Source organism: Lichenostomus cassidix, chromosome 10 (assembly GCF_008360975.1).
Source record: "Lichenostomus cassidix isolate B80296 chromosome 10, HeHo_3.0, whole genome shotgun sequence".
Lineage (NCBI taxonomy): Eukaryota > Metazoa > Chordata > Aves > Passeriformes > Meliphagidae > Lichenostomus > Lichenostomus cassidix.
In genome coordinates this window covers 9,979,965-10,001,558 of record NC_139491.1, presented here as the reverse complement: position 1 = coordinate 10,001,558, position 21,594 = coordinate 9,979,965, and the positions used below count along the sequence as shown (strand labels likewise).

General features: G+C 40.7%; 1 protein-coding gene across 1 annotated transcript; it reads right to left on the bottom strand.

The window, feature by feature from the left end:
- Positions 1-2,836: 2,836 nt before the first annotated feature.
- On the bottom strand, positions 2,837-19,987 carry SLC30A4 (solute carrier family 30 member 4). The gene is made up of 7 exons (XM_085070557.1): positions 19,199-19,987; positions 14,182-14,328; positions 9,102-9,255; positions 8,636-8,864; positions 8,244-8,349; positions 5,837-5,971; positions 2,837-5,177 (listed from the first exon to the last, which is right to left on the bottom strand). The coding sequence occupies exons 1-7, from the start codon at positions 19,587-19,589 to the stop codon at positions 5,023-5,025; spliced, it is 1,317 nt and encodes a 438-aa protein (XP_084926683.1). The 5' UTR covers positions 19,590-19,987; the 3' UTR covers positions 2,837-5,022.
- Between the last annotated feature and the right edge of the window lie 1,607 nt (positions 19,988-21,594).

Genomic DNA, 21,594 nt, shown 5'->3' with positions numbered 1-21,594 from the left:
GTTTCGATTTTAAAAGGCCAGATACTAGACTTAGGTAGCTGGTTTTATAAGTTCACATTTCATCGGTTTATTTAGGGATTTATTAGATAATTTCTTTTTGTGTGCTTTGGGAAAAAGAAATAGGAAGATTGCAGGGACTTGGGTGCTCTTCATGCACCTGTGATACAAGCAAATTTTTAGTCTGCTTGCCATCTGGGTCCTTTTATTTATTCATCAGCTGAACTAAAAATCCCAGTGTGCATCAGTACTTAGTTTACTATGTAAAACAATCAAAAAGACACTCTGGACAGACAGCACTGACTGGGGTCATGTATCATTTACTGGCTGATAATGGTCCTGGAAAAACAACTTATCTTTTACCATGTATAATTGTAAGGCAATCATAAAGCAGTCATCTTAAGGATAAAATTATACTTTTGCTTATGAAATGGCTTTTTTTCCCTGCATAAATTGACGCCATAAAAGGTGTAAATGCTTCATAGCTGTAATAAAAGCAGTGACTTTGTCCTGCATAGTTAGCACCGGTCGCTTTCAAACTGTGTGATACTGTGAGAAAAACCAAAAAAAGGAGAACACAGTGGAGAAAGGGTAAATAGAGATAAAAGAGCAAGAATACTGACGTAGATATCATCATTTTACAGCTGTACACAGAGGGCAGCTACATGTGTTGTAAGAGTAGATTACTTTGGTGGCTGCAGAGCAGTAAATGGAAAGGATCCGTATTTATACTAGTAACTTCCACAGTTGTGTCAGGTATTTCACAGAATGCAAGAGCATGTAGGGTCCTTCCTAGCACACTGAGCTGTGGAAAATGGGATGGGAAGAGTAGAACAGAAGGGGATTTGCCAGCTCCAGAGCACTGAGACTGTCAGTGCTCAGCACAATTTGTTACAGAGGGGAGGATGGGGTGAAACTGGAAAGGGAATTATGGGTGGGGATATGGAGGACATTTATCTTTTTTCCCTTTATGGTATAAAGGGAATCTAGAGGTTTTCAAATTAGGTCTTTCCTGTGAATTAGCAACTTGATGTCTAGAAGGCTTCTTTTAATCTATTGATCAATGAGGAAATTAACTTTGGGCAAGGGCAGGCCTGTATTTGAACAGCACTGTTGTTGGGTGTGTTCCACACCTGGTGCAGGGAAAGAAGCTCCTGGTGACCCTGTAAGCAGCAGGTGCCCAGGGTGTGAGCTGGACATTATTAATTAAACTGTGGAGAGGACAGAATATGACCGAAAAAAACCAAAGGGAAGCTGAGAGCAATGGCATAATGCAAAGAGCTGGTGAAACATGACACTTGAGCTAGGTGTGCTAAGTCCTGGAAAAACTGAATGTGCTTGGAGCAACCAGCAAGAAAAAAGACCTTGGCAATGCCATTTTGGGTGGATAGAGGGAAATGAGCTGGATATTTCCAGAGGATTGTCCCCTTCCCTTGAGATTCCAAGGGAACTTATTCGCTGGCAATGGACTAGTTTATTGGAGTCTAGGAAGCTGCTGCAGTATGTGCCATGTCAAGTACCCAACAACCCATCTTTATTTATTATAGTCTGGTAGCATCTGTAGAGGGAAATAATGTTTTAACAGCCCTGCAGCATGATGTGCAGCATCACTGCAGTGTCCTCATGAGATCCCACCAAAATACCTGAAAAAAATCCTTGCCACTCATAACTTGATGGGTGTCTTTTGGGGTTTTTAATTCTGTGTCAAAAAATTGCTTTTAAATGCCAGCCTACTGCTTTTCTGAGTCATTCTGCCACTTGGGAGTTATTCTGCAAGAAAAAGCAGATATGTACAGTAGTAAGATAATTGAAGACCAGATTCAAGTATGACATTTTAAATGGTAATTTTGCTGATGAAGAAAGAAATGCTACTGGTATTGAAAAGACTAAATGTCAACACAATTAAAAACAAAAACCAAACCATATAATTAAGCAAGGAAAACACTCAGAAACAAAATATGTTTCTGATAATTTTCTTCTTAGGATAAGAACACTTCAGAAGGGAAGAGTGGGATGTGAGGGTTTGCAGTCTACTCATATGAAAATGTTTTATTGACTCATATGAGTAGGTTGTCATCAAAACTGTATCTGTGCTTCAGAAAAGGATGGGTGACAATCACAGATTTAGAAAGGAAAAACCTTCTCCCAGTGTGGACTTTTAGAAGTGGCAGAATTTTCACAGGATTTCATCTGTTCAGTCAGCAAGAGCATTCCAGCACAGCTCTGGAAACCAGGGATACTAGTTGTGGAAACCTGCTCAGATCTTGCAAGTCTTTTGCTTAGAAAGAACTCCTGTCAAGTATATGGATTTTAATTTCAAGCAGAGGATTTGTTAGAAGGAAAAGAATAGTGTAAGAGTGTGTAAACTATCTTAGCCACATGAAATAATCTGGCTTGGAAGGACACTAGACTTTGTGAGAAAATGCCCCTTTTCTCTAAGCTGATACTGAAAATGATCTTGAAGTATCTATAAAAACTTACTGATTCTTTTATTCCTTATGCTCATTTCATCTTCTGTTGCCTTTTCTCTGAACTTCCAGTATACAGACCGTGGTAACAAGGGCCCCTCAAGGGTGAATGTAAGGTTTCAAGAATGTTTTGCCAGTTGCTTTATCGTGATACTCCAACATACTTTGTCAGCTTATATTTTTTAAAGTGTAATTATTGTATAGGAAATAACCAGATTTAAATTGTTCTGACTAAAGACATATTTAATTCATTCTATCTATAGCATCTGCAAACTGAATTAAAATTGAGTGTTCAAACATTTCAAAACACAGCTGCTGTAAGAATCAGATTGCTGTAAGAACTCAAAGATGACAAGAAATACAAATAAATATTTTATAAGACAATGTGAAGTTTAATAATTGATTTAATAAAAACCACAATAAAGCAACACACCTGTTTTCTTCAATTAAACAAATGTATAGTAAATTATTAAAAAACTGCAAATACAATACATGTCTACTGTACTTCAACATCTAATTACATCAACTGTAAACCCCAATTTAATTAAAACCCATTTGAGCATTAGTATGTGCAAAATACCTATTGTTTGTGGTTTGGGGTGTTTCTCCCAGTAAGTTTGTAAGGATGGGATGCACATTTTTCATGAACTGTGATATGGCTTAATTAATGATAGTGTTTGTATTGCAGCATTTCCTTCCCAAGCACAGTGCTGCTTTTGAGCTGCCTGTGCTCCCATGCTTTACATGAGTGTTCCTGTTTCTTGCCCAAACAGTTACAAACACAATCCAGTGTTCTGTGCACTTTGTCCAAATTCACAATGTGCTATCAGTTTTCATCAATAAAAATTCATCATGTGCCCCCCTACTCCAAAAAGGGAAGAAGCCAAGATTGTTACCACCAAATGCAGATACAAATCAGCCTGATGAAAATGTGAAACCCTAATGAGTTTCAAAACAGACAATAGCTGAAGTATTCACAGCTGAGTATCATAATAACCATAACTGGGCAAAAATGTTCCTTTCTGATCCATACAGAGAACTACTTTAGATGTCAGTGGAAGTTCTGCATAAAGATGAAAGTACAGAACAAACAAAAAATATTTGAAGCCAAGTTCTTCCCATGTTCTGAACTTTGAAGGTCATATTCTTCCTGCCCTTAGCTTCTTCAACGCCAATGACTTCAGAAGCAGGTTAAATCTGAGCTTGTAGGTGTATGATAGCTTAGTGTTAAGATTTAGTATCTCGTGTACATTCAAAATACAGGGGTTCCACAATGAGGCCAAACAGTTCCACTTGGTGGACTCTGAGCTGTCCAGATGAATACACAGTCTTTTCAGGCTGCCTCCTCTCTGTAAATACAAAAGGGCATTTCTGCCACTGTAGGTTGTTATGATATTGTTGTCCAACACCATTAGATTACTGAGCTTGCTTGGATTTTGCTTTATTCATAAGCTAAGTAGTGGGAACTGCTATTGCAGTGGCATTCCTGTCGGGATGCTGCCATGCTGTGCTCAAAGCAAAGATGAAAAGGTCAGAGATTGTGATGGATGGAATAGTGCATCTCTAAAACTTCTACTTCCCACTTTCCTGTTAGATGCACATACCTGTAGGTTGCATTTGAGAGTATTTCCATGTTAAACATCACTTCTATCATTTGACTTTTTTAAAACAAAACAATCGTGGAAAAATGATCAATTACAGAACATTTATTAATTACAATTAGAATGCATGCTAATCAACTGGCCTTTTAACGTGAATCAAATGATGGTTTAGACATTCAAGATTATTAATAATAAATTCATCTTACAAGTCAAAACTTTGTAAAATAAATAACCTGTTTCTAATGTATAAATCCTATTCTAAAATACATTAAAGATAACTGATCACTTAAAACACTTTGGGTCCAGTGTTGGGTCTCTAGTTAAATACCAGAAGTCTGGGCAAGGATCTTCCTATATGGATCTCTGAATGCCCAGATTAAAGCTAAATTTCTGGTCTGGGTACAGTAAATTCTGTATTTTGCAGTATCTCCAGAGAGACAGTTTCCACAAGAATTCAACTTAATCTATGTGTTAATAATTTGAGACACTGTATGAAAATTACTATTGCAAAAATCCTGAATAATGACTTTGGGGATCATGATACATTGTGCAACCCTGGTATGATCAGCATAAGAGACTTTTGACTGAAATACTGAATACTTGATGCTCCATTTGGAGTGCAGGTACTTTGTGGTGTAATGATTAAAGGACAATATTGGACTGTAATTTGTGAGGTATCTGCAGAGCCACGTTCCAGTTTGTAAACAATAATCCAAAACCAGCTTTGTCTCAAAATCATAATAAATTGAATAAACCAGTACAAGGGAGAGAGTGAACTACGTGTTCTGTAGGGCAACCACTGCACTTTCTGCAGCACCAGTTCTCCCTGCTGCATGTCCCATGGTACAAATCCACATATTAATGGTTACTATTGGATAATTTTCATTTTGCGTTTATTGCTCTCAGTCTGACTACACAAGGTAAGAATAAGGCAGCAGCTCCCAAAACATATGAAATTAGGCACTGGAACTCTGACAACTTGCGCAGGTTTTGCTCATTTCCTGTTTGTAACTCTGAAGTTGGACTGAGCACTTGTACATTCCAAATGTGTTCAGCAGCAGTTGTCGGGCCTTGGACTGAACGTCCTCCCATTTAGATGAACTTCCAGGAACTGGAAAATTAAGAAAATAATTAATAAATTCACTCCTTAAGAAACCTGGGCAATCCAAATGTTCTCAAACTTATCACAGTGTTACCGATGAGAATAATTTTTGCTCACACTCATTTATTAATTTAATATTGTTCTTGTGGTCACTGTGTACTCTCTCTTTATTATTTTACATCTCTCTTGATAGAACTCTATCAAGTGTGCGTTTGATACTTTCCCCCCCAAAAACCTGAACTTTCTTACTAAGAACTGATATTTGTGGTATAGTTAGATGTCTGAATCAGCACATGTTTTGGCAAAACATTTATTTTTCATACGTTAGATTGTTCCATCTGTTCCAGGTGATAGAACTTCACCCTTTTTTTCCTTAAACATGTAAGAAAATTTCTGAGGAGAAATTTTGTGTTGGGTTCCCCCTGCCCCACCCAAAGAATCTGCATTGGATATTTTGGTATGAATATATTTTATTTGCACAATTTTCCTTTACACCAAGTCTTTCTGGGCCAATGTGTTCTATTCTTTGCTGTACAAAACCAGAGTTAGTAGATTTTCTTTCCCCAGAATGATATTTTAGTTCAACTTAATTAATAATATGAAGAGGAAGTGGTGGGTTTTTTCCTACACTTGGATTTAATTTAGAATTATGCTATCCAGCAGTTTACCTAGTTGCAAGTGGACGATGGCAGTTGTTTTTCCTGCAGTGAGAGACCAAACATTTAAGTCTTCTATAGAATAAACATCTTCAATTTTCATCAAGTCTTCCTTGATGCGATCCACGTTTAAGTGCCTTGGAACTCCTGTGATACCAAACACGAGATAAAATTAATTCTGTCTTCTGCAAAGTCTCAGTGGCCTATAAAATGTCATGACAGATCTCAATGACAAAAAAATTAGAATTTGTGCTGTTGGAAGTGATTAGTAACTTCCATGTTATCAGCAGAAAATAATATGGAAATGGGCCTGTTAAACCTGGTATGGATACAGAAGCTGTACAGGAATTGCAGTGCTGTCTCAACTGGAATCTGTCCTGTCCAGAATCCTCTCTCTGGCAACAGCCAACATTAGATCGTTTGCAATGATGTACTTTTGTTGACAACTGTACTGCGGCTTCTAACCTCTAGTAACTGCTTAGGCCAGACTTGAAGGTCAAAATCTATTAAAAAATAAAACGCTAGGGCCTGTCTCCTGAAACTTCTCTTCAGGTGCCTGGTACCACATTAACAGACTACAGTAATCCACATGCAGTGGTTAACACAGAGGACTGTGTCTTACAATGTGTCATCTCTGCAAATCAGTGATTGCACTGATCAAATCCTTTTGGTATTTTCAGCAGCCACAGCACCTCTAGAGCTTCCACCACCACCCTTTATCCATACAAAGGGGAGAATCAAAATTTTAGATTATCAACATGGTTCAAAAACCAATACAAGTACTGAATAAACTCTTTCTGAGTAGTTTTGTTTCTATAATAGCTTTTACTGCTTATCTTCTATTTTTATGGAGTTTCTTTATATACACTATGAGGAGTTCAGCCACTTGCTTCTCAAATTCCTCCAGACTTTTTGCATGACTTCTCTGAACCTGGTGTCTTACTGCCTCTTAAATTATTTTAGTTCCAGTACTGTCTCTTTTGAAAGTTCAATGTCTAGGATTGGCTCATATGAAACAAAATTTTCCTTCTAGTGGAGACCATCAAAACTTACTTAGCTCATAAGTAACTCGCTAAGTGCCTGGCATTTGTACAGCTTTCTTCTTCCCAGGATGTATGGACTTAAACTCTTGTATCTACATCACACTTGTGATGGGCTTCCATTCTGCCTTATAAATCTCTATTAAAAGCTAGAATCTCATTGCTTGTGTTGTATATCCATTCAATTTTTTAATTTAGCATTCCTAGTATTATGATCAAACTTAAGTTAATACCAAAAGTTGATACAACTTCAAGACCCTTAATGTTGTGGCAGGAGTTTCCAGCATAAACACAAGTCCATTCTCTGGAGATCTTGAATCTGAGTTGGAAAAGTTATCTAGCATGCATAAAGCCCATGTATCATCACTTTTAATGACGTCATTAATTTGGAGATTTTTGTGACAACTGGGATACCCATGCAAACAGCTAAAACGCAAAACATCTGGAATCTGATACCTCATTAGTTTGCCTTATTTATTTTCTTCAGCTGAATCTATTGCCTTAGAGCTAACTGATGGTTCTTCAGCAAATTTCATCGTTTCTGCCTTCTTGGTGAACTTCCACTTCATTGGACTTTTTTTTAATCTTAAGTGACAGCAAAAGCACTTGACTGAAGATTCTGAGGTTTCTGATTTAACCCCGTAACACAATAAAAGTAAAGTCAATAATAATCCACAAGACAGTTAGGAATCTGCAGCTAAAACAGAGGATTTTTCTCCCAACCCTAACATCTTCACTTTCATAAAGTAATAGTACTAGATCAAGCAGTAATAGTTGGCATGTAAGCTATGATAATGCAAGGAATGTTGCTGACATGTTTCCCTCTATATCACACAAGATAAGATCCTTTAGCCAATGTTGAGCTTTTTCTTCCCTTTTTTTCCTTCTTTTTATACCACTCTTAACTTGCAGCTTCCCCTATGAGAACAGTAGATGCACACAAGTAATACAAGGGCACTTGTAGGAAAGGGGAACACAGGACAGGCATTTGGCCTAAGCTTGTTGCTTCCTCTTACCTGCATTCACATTCACTTTAACTGTACAAATAATTAAAGTGAGAGTGTAGAACTGAGTCTGGGCAAATGTTCACTTGATTTAGCTGAGAGTCACTGCACACACACAGGGAAGTTCTGTACATTTTACTGTCCCATCTCCTGATGGTAAAGGGTGAGCAGAGACAGGACTTGTGTCATTCTGGCCACAGTCAAAGACACCTGAAGACTGCTGTAATTTAGAGGAGCCATAAAGAAGCCACCAGACTAAAGCAGCACCAAGACAGACAGGTGTCCAGGCCAAATCCACTTAAGAGATGTCAAGAAAGGGCCAGTGCTCACTGGTACTTGGCATGTAAAGTACTGCAGACTATGCACAGATCTTACCTTCCAGAATAATAACTCCCGTGTCACACAGAATTCGAATTGTTGTAAAAACCACCAGGATGGAAAATACATATGTACATATAGGATCAGCAATCTTGTATTCTGGCTGCAAGGGAAATTTCACAATGTTAAAGGATGTATGAAAATAAGCTTACAAAAATATGACTCAGAAATCACAGTTACTTCTAGCTCCAAGTTTCGTGAATTTTTTTTTGTTTGAATAGTCGCAATATATGTGATAAAGACAGTTTTGCTTACTTTGCATGAATGTATCAAGCTTATAATAAAATATCACAGGTAACTAACAACTTACAAAAACAGGCCCCTTTTTACTTATAACACCAGAGCTGAAATCAAGGAATTCCCCCTCTCAAGGAGAGGTCCTTGCTCACCTTGAAGCGGATGATGTAGGCAGCCACGAGCACCCCGATGCTCTGTACCAGATCCCCCAGGGCATGGACAAACGCTGCTCTCACCGCCAGGCTGCTGTGCCCATGGCTGCTGTGCCCATGGCTGCTGCCCTGGGCTGTGCTCGGAGAGCTCGACTGAGGTACATGAGAGTGAGAGTGGGAATGGGAGTGGGAGTGAAGGTGGCCAGATTGGTTCAGCAAAAACCCCATTCTGAAAGTGGAAGAAGAGAAATGCCTTAAGAAATGGGCTTTAGGGTTTGTTGGGTGGGGAGGATTTGTTTCATTTTAAACCAAATAATTGAAAAAGTAATTCTCAGTATCATTTCTTGGTTTTGAAAATTAAGAGGTCCAGCAAAATTACATCCCATGAGAAAGTTACAGGCCATGAATGAATTAGCAGTTTATTCAGAAATACATTTATGAGTATTAATGGAGAGAGAGATCTTACATTAAGTTAACTGCAACGCCGACGGCTGCTGTGATGAGCATGATGTCACCATTTATTTCATAGTCCATATGGATAGTTCTCTGAACAGCCTCATACAAGAGGAATGCCATAAGGATATAGACCAGCAATACACTAATGATGGCTGACAGTACTTCTGCAAACAGAAAGGAAAAAAACATTACAAAAATGTGTCTCAGATCTATTTCTATTTCCAAATTAGAATGTGGACAGGGCCTTGTTTTAACTACTTCATGCATATTATACCTAATATAAACTAACAAGTTGTGTGGCAAATAAAACTTGTAGAACAGGATTAACCAACGGAGTTTGTTCTAATCACTCCTTCACACGTCCCTGTCATCAGTATACACCTCAAATTATGTTTTCTCTGAAAACTTCTGCACAGGTGATGAGCCTGACTTCTTCAGACAACCCCAAACATTTGCCTGAGAAGTCACAGGCAAAGTCCCCATCCAGGGGTGATGAGGATAGGTGGTCTCAAACATCACCAGCGTACCCACAAATAAGGGAAACCTTGATTTTAAGTGTCCAGTATTAAGCTGGATTTAGAAATTATTTTTATATATCCTTTTGTATTTAGGATACAATGTGGAGAAGAAATTGCAAAAAGATAAAGAAACCTAACACATGACACTTTTAAACTCCTTGAGATATGTGTTCATAAATGTTATCTAAGGCAGATTTCAGCCACAAAGGCTTGCTTAATATAAGTGTCTGTATTGCTGTGATATGCTGTTTTAACATTATCTAATATTTACCAAATATTAATATTTCACAAAATAAGTGCACTATGACCATTCCTTTGGCATAGGAATTTTATCTGATCAGCAGGGACTTCCAAAAGGAAACATATATCTAAATAAAGATCAAAATCAGAAAATTAATAAAAACTAATATTTCATTGCCCTGCACTTTCTGCTGCCATTTACATCTGTGGAAATTGGGTACATTCTCTACAAGGTTCCTGCTGTACAGATGGGAGGTAAACAGGTCTGAGTATTTTATAAGTCAGGACCTCTGTGCTGCCTCAGTACCTGAGTCATGAAATTGGGCTGCTAATAGCACACAAACCTGAGGAGGATGAGTCCACACTACAGTTTTAACGTCCTCCTATATAGAATATAGGTATTTCTCTGTCAGTCAAAAAAAAAAAAAGCAACACAGCTGACAGAGAAAACATTAGCCCATTAGGGACTGTCTCAGTTATAACTAAGTTAATACAGGGCTTTACAAAAAGCACTGGGAAAACCTTAATGCTCACTCCATTGTATTGTCTGTAAATCTGCAGCCATGCCTGAGTAATCTGTAATCATTATGCATAATGCTCATTACTGTCACTTGCCAGATGGATCACTGGGATCTCAGCCTTCCTCTGCGAACTCTAAGATCAGAGGTGGAATTAATTTACTTGGAACTGTAATGGTTGTTCTTTCCCCTAGTTCCACACATGTTGCCCTCATTTATTCCCCAGCAAGGGCAAAATTCTGCCCTAGGCTATACCATAGCTCTAAGAACACTCATCTGAGAATTACCTCTTTTCTCCCTCTGCTTTGAATCTGTCAGCATGCAGTACAACTTTGGTTACTGCAGATGTCATTTCTAACACAGAAGTGTTTTAATTATTACAGAAAAAAAACATGCAGCTATATCAGCATTTTAATACCACCAAAATCACTTGATCCATACATTGAATTATTAACATCATTATGAGAGAAGAAGCTCACACCAACGCATTCAGCTGCTGGGTAGTGTGTCAATGCCTGGATGAGGAACAGCATTACCAGGCAGTAACAAGGCTCTGAAAGGCAACTGTCATAATCTGAGATTATTTCAGAGCAACTTGAAAATTCTGGAAATATCCACGCAAATGGAAGTATTCTTTACTAAGATGACAGATTATTCAGGGCAACAGCCCTAAAAATACACAATACATGGCTTAGATGGTTTTCCAGAATGCTTTTTAAAAAACTTGTGAAGCCATAGCCCATTAGCATTTACCAGAGAAATAATATAGTGTGCTTTTACAATCTAAACCCATGCTTTCTGCAATGGAAACCAGTGTTTTCCTTGCAGTTTCTTCCACAGTCACTGTCATGTCAGCATTGTAGATTTGTGCTGAGATCTTTCACTTCTTGTGAAATGAACTGTGCACTGTCTCAGTGGACTGTCTGATTCTGTCATTACTAACATTGTCTCTGCAGCAATGGAAAAGTGCCAGGTTCCATATCTATGCTTAAATCTGCTCAGTGTCTTGCTGAAAAGGAGGTATCTGCACTTGGTGGTGAAACGGAACTATTTTTGGCTTCAAGAATTTAATTCTTTTTCGACATGACTGCAATTTCCATTATTTTGTCTTCACTTCTCTAACCCATTCCTGAATCTGTCAGCTTCCTTTTCACCACTGAAAATGGAATTAAACTGAAGATGGAACAGATATATTATGTATTCAAAGAGAATTCAAATAAATGAAAATTAGTGCTAACTTCCTTCTGGAATTTGAGTAGGCAAATAAAAGGTCTGTTGCTTTTACAAAGCAGTGTTTATGGGAACAAGTTTGAAAGTTCACCATTCTACACACAAAAATGATAGCAAGTACCAGGAATATTGTTCATTAGAACGTTTTCATGCCTACTGAATGTATGGGGTATCTTAAAACAATGCAAAGCAGGTCAGTGATGAAACAGTTCTTGCACATATTCCCAGCTTTAAACAAATGCTCCACATCTTTTTCTGTGACAGATGCCCAATCAGTACCCTATTTTTAACATTCTGACATATTTTAACATCTCTCTTGTGAAATTTAAGCTATTGTTGAGCTGATATTATTTGCTGACAAGCTCCTTACGTATAGGTCTCTTGGCAAAATGTGTTACAACGAGGATATACCCTAGAAACTGCTTTGTTCCACTGCCAGCACTCGCTGATGTGTGAAACTGGGCCCTCAGGCCCCAGCATTCAGACTGGGTGCCTAAAATCAGGCATATAAATTTCACAAATGTGATTTTTAAAAAGACTCTGTGCAGTAATTTTGAACCATCTCATCTTCTGTACTTTGGGGGTCCCTGGCAAGACCTTTACTTACTGCAACCTCTTCCTTACTGCAGCCACAGAAACTCTTCTCCTCAGCCCCAGACTCTCATCCTCCTCCTCAAGAGAGAGAGAACTGCACTGCTGCTACTCATGCAGGATGGTTGAAGTAAAAAGGAGCCCCTGGAAACTGTGGAGTCCTGCTCAAAGGAGGGTCAACTCCAGCAGGTGGCTCAGGGCTGCTTCCAGGTGGGTTTCATGTATTTCCAACCATGGACATTCCACAACCTGTTCTAGTCTGTGACCACTTACTGGCACTGAGAGCAGAAAAGGAGGAGCAATTGGTGCAGAACTGAGAAGCTGTTCTCTGTAGCTTCTCCTAGGGAGAAGCACAGTACAGACTAAATTTATTGGCTACATCTGGCCCATCGACCACCACTGATCAGTCTGGCTAGTATTTTTCCTGGCAGTAAAATGGAAAGAAAAAAATATATAGAAAATGAGGTGGCAGGAATCCTCAGGGATTTCTTCTTTCACAATAGTGAAAAAGTCAGTGAAAATTTACAGCACTGAGTAAGATTTTAATGGTTAATAAATTTATTTTATTTTTCTTAAGTTAAATTTTAACTTAAACATTTTAACATTCATTGCCCTGTTTTAAGCTAGGCTATGGCATGTTCAATGTATGTACTATTTGGTTTTAGAAAAGTTTCAAAGACACATAAACTACCCAAATGATTTTGAAATAGGGTTAAAGTATGTATAAATTCTAACAAACATCCTTCTGGAGAGTATGAGCAAATGCCAGGGGCATACCTGCAAGGTCAGGTTTCAGTATCAGGGGAGCTCCTATCACAAAATTAAAACTTCATGAAAGAAAAGTTTGTAATGGGAAATGCTGGCATTGCTAATGCTTTCTTGCTAGAGCCCCAAAGAGCTTAGCTAGTGTACAGAGTTATGCATTCATGCACTAGTGACTAACTGATGACAAATGACAAGGAGTGATGGAGTTGTTGAATTCTACTGCTGTTCTAGCAGCCAAAATAAGAATTGCAAATAGTGACTACACAAGACTGAAATTCCTTGAAAAATGTATGCTATAGAGTGTTGTAGAAAGCTGTGACTCCAGAAATTATCTACTTCATGAAAAAAGATACTTTGAAGCTTTTGCTAAAATGTCTACAGACCTGCAGCTGTATATTATGAATTATTATATCCAGTTAGCAACCACATGAAAACACCCTTTATCATCATTACATTTCCAAACATGAAGTAATGAATCCTGAAAATATTCTTCCAAGGATTAGTCCACAATTCTGTTTATACTTCTTTTTACAGACACTGAAAATGGACAGAGGTTAAGTAACTTGCTGTATTTTGCAAACCATGGGACATTTTGACCTCAGTTTTCTGTGGTTTGGGGAATGCAAGAGGAACACTGATTTATATAACTTCTGGCAGGGCAGAGCTCTCTAATAATATGTTCTACATAACTTCTTAGTTGTGGATTAAAATGTAATTTTTCACATTGAATAGGACCTTTTTCCAGTATCCCAATTCTGCTGAAGTCAACAAGATTTTGTAAATCCTGTGCACTGGCAATAATCTGTTGTGAACAACAACAGGCTGACATGCACAGCTCCTGCACCTACAGTGTCATCATGAATTCAATTCCCCAGCCTTCCTCTTTAAAATGGAAGATGAATCAAGCATTCAGAATTTAACTGTGACTCTGCTAAGTCCTGGTTCCACAGAGATGGAGAGACTTGCCCTGCTCCCAATGAATGAAATTCTGCCATGAAACTTTTGGCCAAGTTTTTTTTGTTTTGTTTTTTTTCTTTTAATCTATTCCCTTGTAGCAATACAACCTATGTGGTGTATCCACAATGCCCAGAAAGAACATTAAGAATCAGTTAAAGCAACTCTCAGGTTTGTTGCTACTTTCTTTCTAGTTACCTATGCTTGTAGAATTAGTGCTCTTTACAGTTGTTGGTTAAAATACTCTGTAATAGGAAAATCTGATATTACATACCTAAGCGATGAAATCCAAAAGTGAACCTCTTTGTTGGAGATTTTGCAGACAGCCAGAGAGCAAGGAGGGTCAAAATAATACCACTAAGGTCAGTTAGCATGTGAAGTGCATCTGTCATAATTGCTAGACTGTTAGCAACATAGCCACCTGAAAACATAATTAGAAAAGTCAGGACACAAGACATTTTAAATTATTTTACATAGTATCTTCTTGCATAGCTTGCAGTTATTTCTTTTCAGAACAGTGCATTAAGTACACAGAGCCCTTCTTATACTTGCTAAACATGGGGAGAGTTTTGCCATTACAAGCGAAATGCCATGCTGTAATTCAAAGCTACCTTAGCTAAAAGTGCAGTCAAGTGTGCTTTCTACTAAGAGTAACATAGAAGGGATTCACTCCTGTTATTCTAACAGAGACTACTTGCATCATAATGTTTACAGGATCAGGTCCAAAACAGTTTTGTATCTTTTCTCTACGTATTACTGCACACGTGTTTAATCCACTGATCCTTTTATTAAACTACATCTGTTAAACATCTGACATTACAGAAAAGGAACAGAAGTCCAAAGATTCAACATCCAGGAAATTTACCCTGTCCCCTTTTTATTTTTATTATGTTATTTTTTAACCTTAATTATTCCCTGTCCTGGCAGAATTGTGTGAGTTCTGCCAATATCAATTGCAGACAATGACTTTCACTTGTACAGCATTTTTCTTTGTTATTTATTACCATAATTTTTTCTTGTAATTATGAGCTGCATTGAGACAAATAATCTGAGATCAAAGGTTAATATCTTCGTTCCAACTCAACTGCTAGTGCTACTATTGGATGGGTGAGAGATTTAAACAATGCACCTCTCACTTAAATATCCTTTATACAAAGGGGAATCAAGGACAGGCTGTGTTGTCTTCCATATGCTTGAAGGTAAGCCCATTATCTCAGAAAAGATCACATCTTCAGTGTCAGCTCAGCTACGATTTGGTTTCTCTTTTTACCTTGAGATTGTCGTGCAGTCTGCAAATTGTACTGAGCAAAGCATGCAGCTGGTGTGCCATTTGGCAGGCTTGAGGCTCCAACTAACATTTCAAATAAAGAAATCTTCGTATACAATTAAAATTGTCTTAGTGAAGAGGCTGACCAGAGGAAATAGCAAACAGGAATTGACAATTGGCAGATTGCTTTTAAGACTAGTCATAAAACCTGTGTGTGGCTGGCTGTGTGTGTTCTCATGTACACACCTGCAGGCAGAGCTCACTCTCCTCCCCAGCCAAACAGGGAGTGCAGCTTGTACTGCAGTACTGCTTGTGCTGTGGGTAACTACCAAATGCACTACATGTCAAACAGCTCTGTTCCTCCGTCCCCTTTCTTCAATTGTTCAGAACTTTCTGCATCAAATTCTTCTGAGGCTGAAATTCTCCAAAAGGCCATTGCAGCTCAAAAACAATGAGCTTTTAAGATTTAGCAATTCAGCAGCTTTTTAAGTAAAATGACACCTTTCCTTTCTGAATTAATTTGTGTTCTTCCATAATTTAAAAAAAATACTTAGAAAAGTGCAACTCAGCTTCTTTTATAGCCAACAGAGAAGAAACAATAATTTTTACCTAAGGACATTTAGTTCAGCAGTTTCACATACCATTATTTACAGTACATATGTTGATTCATATGTGTTAATTTTGAGAATTGCTTCAGTCCAAGAAAAGTCAATTCCACTTCAGGTAGCCTTTCACTTTTAAGGCTTTCAAAATAAAATTATAAGGAAGGAATTCAGGTGAATTGAAGCTAAACATAATGCAGCATGTGGATTAAGAAAACATAATTGCCATTTATGAAATTCTGAAATCAAAGGTTCTCTGTTTCTAAAGGTAGCAGTTCATTGCTTGGTTAAACATACTGCCTAAGGGCTGTTTAAACACAATAGGCAACTTGGAAAAAAAGACATCTATAACCTTTACAAATAGACAGCTTGATGGCTCACCACTGTTTTCAGTGACCCATGAAGGACAGCAGTTGTCCTTATGGATGATCAATTAGGAATCTCTAAACATAGCTGAAAACATCAAAACCCTGTCAGAAGAGCTAACTAGGACTTGCAATATGTTTTTCATTTCTTCATGCACAGTGGTTTCCCCAAAGTGTAAATTGTTATCTGACTGTTCATCAAGTTAAACAAGAAACACTGAGATGGACTGGGGTAATGAGTTTGGGAAAAATACGCCAATCAAGATTTCACAAAAAAAGCTGCTGAAACGAGATTTCCGTCATCTTGACATTGGTAACAGACAGCAGAAAGATTTTTACTGAAAAAATTATCTGATAGAGCCTTCTGCCTTTTTCTCAGAAACTCAAATCTGTCAAAGATCATAGAAGGAAGTCAGTTAAAATATCCTATACGATCAGAGTTTCCCAAATATCTGAGTTTCAGATCAATTCATGAAGACCAGAAATTGGAAACCAGCAGAAGAGAACACAATACAAGCTGGAGTGAAATAAATTAAACAGGTGGGGCACTGACCCAGGACTTGGGGGCTGTATTCTAATTACTCTTCTAGTGATGATTACTTGCCCTGTGACAAGTAATTCAGGTCGCGATCCACAGAAGTACAGAGATATCCAAACCCTCTATTAATTCTCTGTGGAAGATGGATGCCCGAATATTTTCAGGTCTAGCCCTCAGTGCTGTCTGATTCTGTGCCCAAAGAACGAAATATGGCTGGAAACAGCACACCCAGGCCTGAGGAGGACGAGCTCACAGTACAGCACTAACATTCTGTACAGACAAATCCAGCCGAGCTGAGCCTGCACAAGTCCTGACTGTACGGGAAGAACACCAGATGATATGACAGTGATGAGACAGTATTTACTCTCAATACCTATTATTTCTAGAGCTCTCCCTGCACTAGCTATCAAGAGGTCTACAACAGCATGAATCAGATCCAAAACCCCAAACAGAAACACTCCCAGTGACCTGAGCATCAACCTGCCAACAGTTCAGATATTATTCAGGAAGAGGTCCTTCAGATGAACTAAGTTCAGTGTACATCAGAACTCTGATAATAATACAATCAACTAACATCACTCTCATGTTAAACCTAAAATATAGCATGGGTTGTATGTTAAAGGATGTCTAAACCTAAAATACAACACTATTGCTTATCAAATTTACCTGAATTCATGCTGAACCAAAATCTGAACCAGAGCAAAAACATGGAGCCAGGGGGCAAATGGAGGTGTTCAGGCAAATCCCCACAACAGGTTTGACACAGAGTGCCTTAGCCATAATAAGCTGAAGTATTGTGGCAGCGTTATTAATGACCAGCCACATACTGAGACATGCAGAAGGACAAAACCACTTTTTTCCATTAACCCACGTTCCTGAAATAAGGCCCCAAAAAAACCTGGTGCAGACACAGTCAATATTCTGGTCTCTCTCTCTGAAAAATGGAACCTTTCTCCTAGGGTTTTTTTCCCTACAGCTGTGGGATAAACTGCATTATTTATCCTCTAGCAACGATTTTGCTTTCTGTCCATCTTGGACAAGTTTGTCTTAAAAACACAATTCACAGCTGTCCTAACAAAAGCATCCGAGAGCATGAGCTCAGTTCACATGAGCACTCCATTCACTTAATTTCCAGAAGTCAGGAGGAAGATGTAGGTCCCATGCTACTATACCAAAGGCATCTCTTGTTCTTCTCTCCCAGAAAGTTTTTATGATTTGATTTTTTTGTGTGAATTATGGCAAGCAATTAATTTGATTAGCTCTAATTCAGACCTGAATGTTGAAATTAAAGAAATTTAAAAGCAATTAATTGTAACACAGAGACCTAGCTCAACATATACATCAATGTACTGGCACTGTGTAGTGCTCCCCACAACTCCCAGTCAGGGGACAGTGGATGAGAGCATTTAAGTATTTTTCAGGAGGCTGAGTCAAACCCAGCAGACACTTGCACTGCATGGCATGGATGTATCCAAAAAACAGATAGTAATAGGACACAGTAAGTGAACAGAGATTAAAAGATAAATACTGAACTTTGTAAAGATGATTAGACAATGGCAAAGGCATAACATTTAATAGCTAATCTATGCATCTCAGGCACACTCACATTTTATTCCAAGTCTGTGCTGCTATAGCTTATTAGATAAGCACAGTTGTTCAGTACAGACTGCTGTATAATGCAAAGGTTCTCCTCATCCTGCACAGCATAGTCATTAGGAGGGAGCAATAAAACCTGGATTTGAGCAATAGGTTCATTCTTTTGACCAACCATGAGATGCTTATATAGGAACTCATTTTCAGGTAAAACCCCATTACACTTCTGCAAGTACTAACAAATGAAGACCACAAATAATTTAATGCAACTACATGGCATTCTTATACATTGTAGCAGGAAGTGTTAAAATACCTATCACTTTAATTGACTGTGCTCATATGATTTATGTCTGGATGGAGCATATGCTAGTCCAAGAACACAGTAGGACACCAAGAAGTTCTCAAGAGAGTGATTTCTTCACTGGATTGCCATTGATAGCTCAGAACTTGTCTTTTCAGTTCTAAGTAACAGTGTGTATTGCTGTATCTGGTGAATAAGGACAAATACCCCCCCAGCATTAATTTTGTTATTATGGTAAATGTCACATTTGAAATTTTATTTCCCTCTTGTTCAGTTGTTGCAAACACAGCAAGATTTTATGGCAGTGATTAAACAATACTGCGATTGAAATTGTTCATGCCACTTCTCCTTTGTTAAAAACACCTTTAAAACTTACAAGGGAAAATAAAAATCCATTAGACAAAGAAAAATATGCAGATTTTATACCATTTCGGGGAATTAATAATGTAAGGGAAATTGCAAATTCTTTCATGGAAAATGCAGGTGGACTTTATTCCCTCTTATACTGCACGTGCAGCTCATCTCTCTGGTCTCCCTCAGTCAATACTCAAAGCCAAGGCCGGAGCAGCGTACCAAGCTGCGAGGCACCGTGCCGGAGGGAGGGCACAGAAGGCCCCCGACTCACCTATGAGCTCCCCCGTCATGAAGAGGAGGTAGAGGAGGGCAGCGAGCGTCAGCCGCTTCTTCACCTTCCTCTGCTTGGAGCGCTCCCGCCGGCTGCTGCAGCCGCTGCAGGGGTCCGGCCGGCCGGCCCGGGCGCTGCGCAGGGCGATGTCCCGGTCCAGCAGGGACTCGTCGTCGGACGGCAGCCCCGGGGACGCTCCGTTCACCGGCGTCTCCGGAGCCGCCTCCGAGCCGTCGTCCGCCACCACCACGCGCAGCTTGTTAAACCTGGGGAAGTCCTCGTCCCCCACCTCGTCCGAGAAGTCAAAGGCACTGGAGTCGTTCAGGAACAGGGGGTCCTCGTTCCTCCTTAGCAGGGACTTGATGCTGGTCCAGAGCCCGGCCCCGGCCATAGCGGCGGCGCTCGGGGCCCTCGCCGGGCGCGGCCGACCCGCCGCGGGAGGCTCCGCTGGCGCAGCTGTGCCCTCGCAGGCGGCGCCCCGACCGCTCGTCGTCCCGTCAGGACATGTCCCCTACATCGCCCCGCCGGGCCCTGCGCAGGCCGGACGGAACGCGGCGCGGGGCTCCGCCGCGGAGCGCCCCGGCAGCGCCGGCCCACCGCGCCGCCCCCGCGCCGGGCACCGCGCCGCGAGGCGCTGTCACCGCCGGAGCCCCGCTCGCCCCGCGCGGCGCTCGGCCGGCGCAGCCCCGCTCACGCCGCGCCCGGGCAGGCGGCGCCGGGCGCGGGGCCGCCTCCCTGCAGGCGCAGGGGGAGCGCCGCCGCCGCTGCCGTGCGCGTCACATCCCTCCGCTCCGCGCACCGCCGCGGGCGGGCGCCGCGCGCCCCCGCAATCCCTGCGCGCTCCCGGGGCGGCCGCGCGCACGGCGGCAGCAGCGGTTGGGAGTCGCGTCCCCTGCGCGCCCGCGGACCCCGCCGGCACCGCGCCTGCGCCGCGCGAGCGGTCGGGCCGCGTGTTCGAGTCCCGCTGCCGCTGGCCCGCCGGCCCGTGCTGCTGGCGGAGCGGGGGCCGCGCTGGGGGCTCGTGGGGCGGCCCGAGGGGCCCGAGCGCCCCGAGGGGCTGTTTGCCGCCCCTGCGTGCGTTTATTCAATGGGTAAATGTCTTGCGAGGTAGAGGCTCAGATCTGCTAGAGCCATACAATGCAGGTATGGTGGTCTGTGATAGACAAGAGGCTGTTTTCATGTTCTCTGGAAGCCTCAACTGCATAGTCCCGTGCTCCGGCTTCAGATTTTGAAAGGCAGAACTTTGCATTGTGTTGCTTTTCTCTTTTTCTTCTGTTATTGCACAGCTCTTTACACTATTTCAGTAACTGCGTTAAGGCAGTGCTGTAGGAAACTTGAAGTGCTTTTCTGAGCATTTCTTAAAGGATGTAAGGAGAAACAAAGGTTAGGGACAGTGCTATTGTATAATTCCTTTCATAACTCTGCTCTAACTTAAGAGTAATTAGATTTTTGCCTTTATTAATTTTTCTGAGAGGTTATTCCCCCTCCTCACTGATCTGAGTACTATAAATTTTCTTTTTATTTGCAGCCTACACGTGTTCAGCACCAGCTTGTAACTGTGGCCGAATTCTGTTAGTGTATCCACTCAGTTTCCAAAGCCTTCAATGTTTCTGGAGAATCATGCCTGTCTGAGAGAAAGTACATATTTTGGTTTTTAACTTGGCTGAAGGAAGTTACCAAGTGAAGACCGGAGAGTTGAGTAGAAGTGCAGGACTTTAGAGAAGGGCCCTCCCTTTCTGGTGGAGGGCTGATAGGCGATTCTGGCAGGCATCGGGGCGGTGCTGCAGGACAGTGAGCCCTTCTTGGAACTGGCCCAGCACGAGGGGAGTCCTGGGTGGTAAATCCTGCCCTTGGGTGGAGGTTGCTTACTGTTGTTCTCTTAATGATATCCAAAAATAGACAGTATGATGCTATGTCGGAGCTCCCTTGCCACTTTACAATGTGGCTGTTCTCCTGAGCATGTAATCTCAAGTCATTTTTTCTCAAACGGCTAAAGCAGTGCCATCTCCTGTCCTTTCAAGCACCTCATCATTCCCCCAACAGCACAAATATTCAGGGGCCAGACAGTGAAGTGGGTCCCTGAAATGGGCCAGAATTAAACAATGTATATTGGAAGGGTTTTGGATATATTTGAATGTGTAACTGAGACTGCTTCCATGATCTCAACTCACACTGACATCCACATGACAACTCAGGGGGCAGTGTGGGAGTCGGAATGAGCAGCCAAGGCTGGGAACCTGTTAAGCCAGCCTTGGTGCCTAGGAAAATGCTCCCAGCTGTGTTCCAGTTCACCCATTTTTAATGTTTCTGTTCTTTCTGGATGATTTAACTCACTCTGTGTTTCAAGAGTTCCCGCACTTGTACCAGCACAAGTGAGTGAGAGCACACTGGCATGA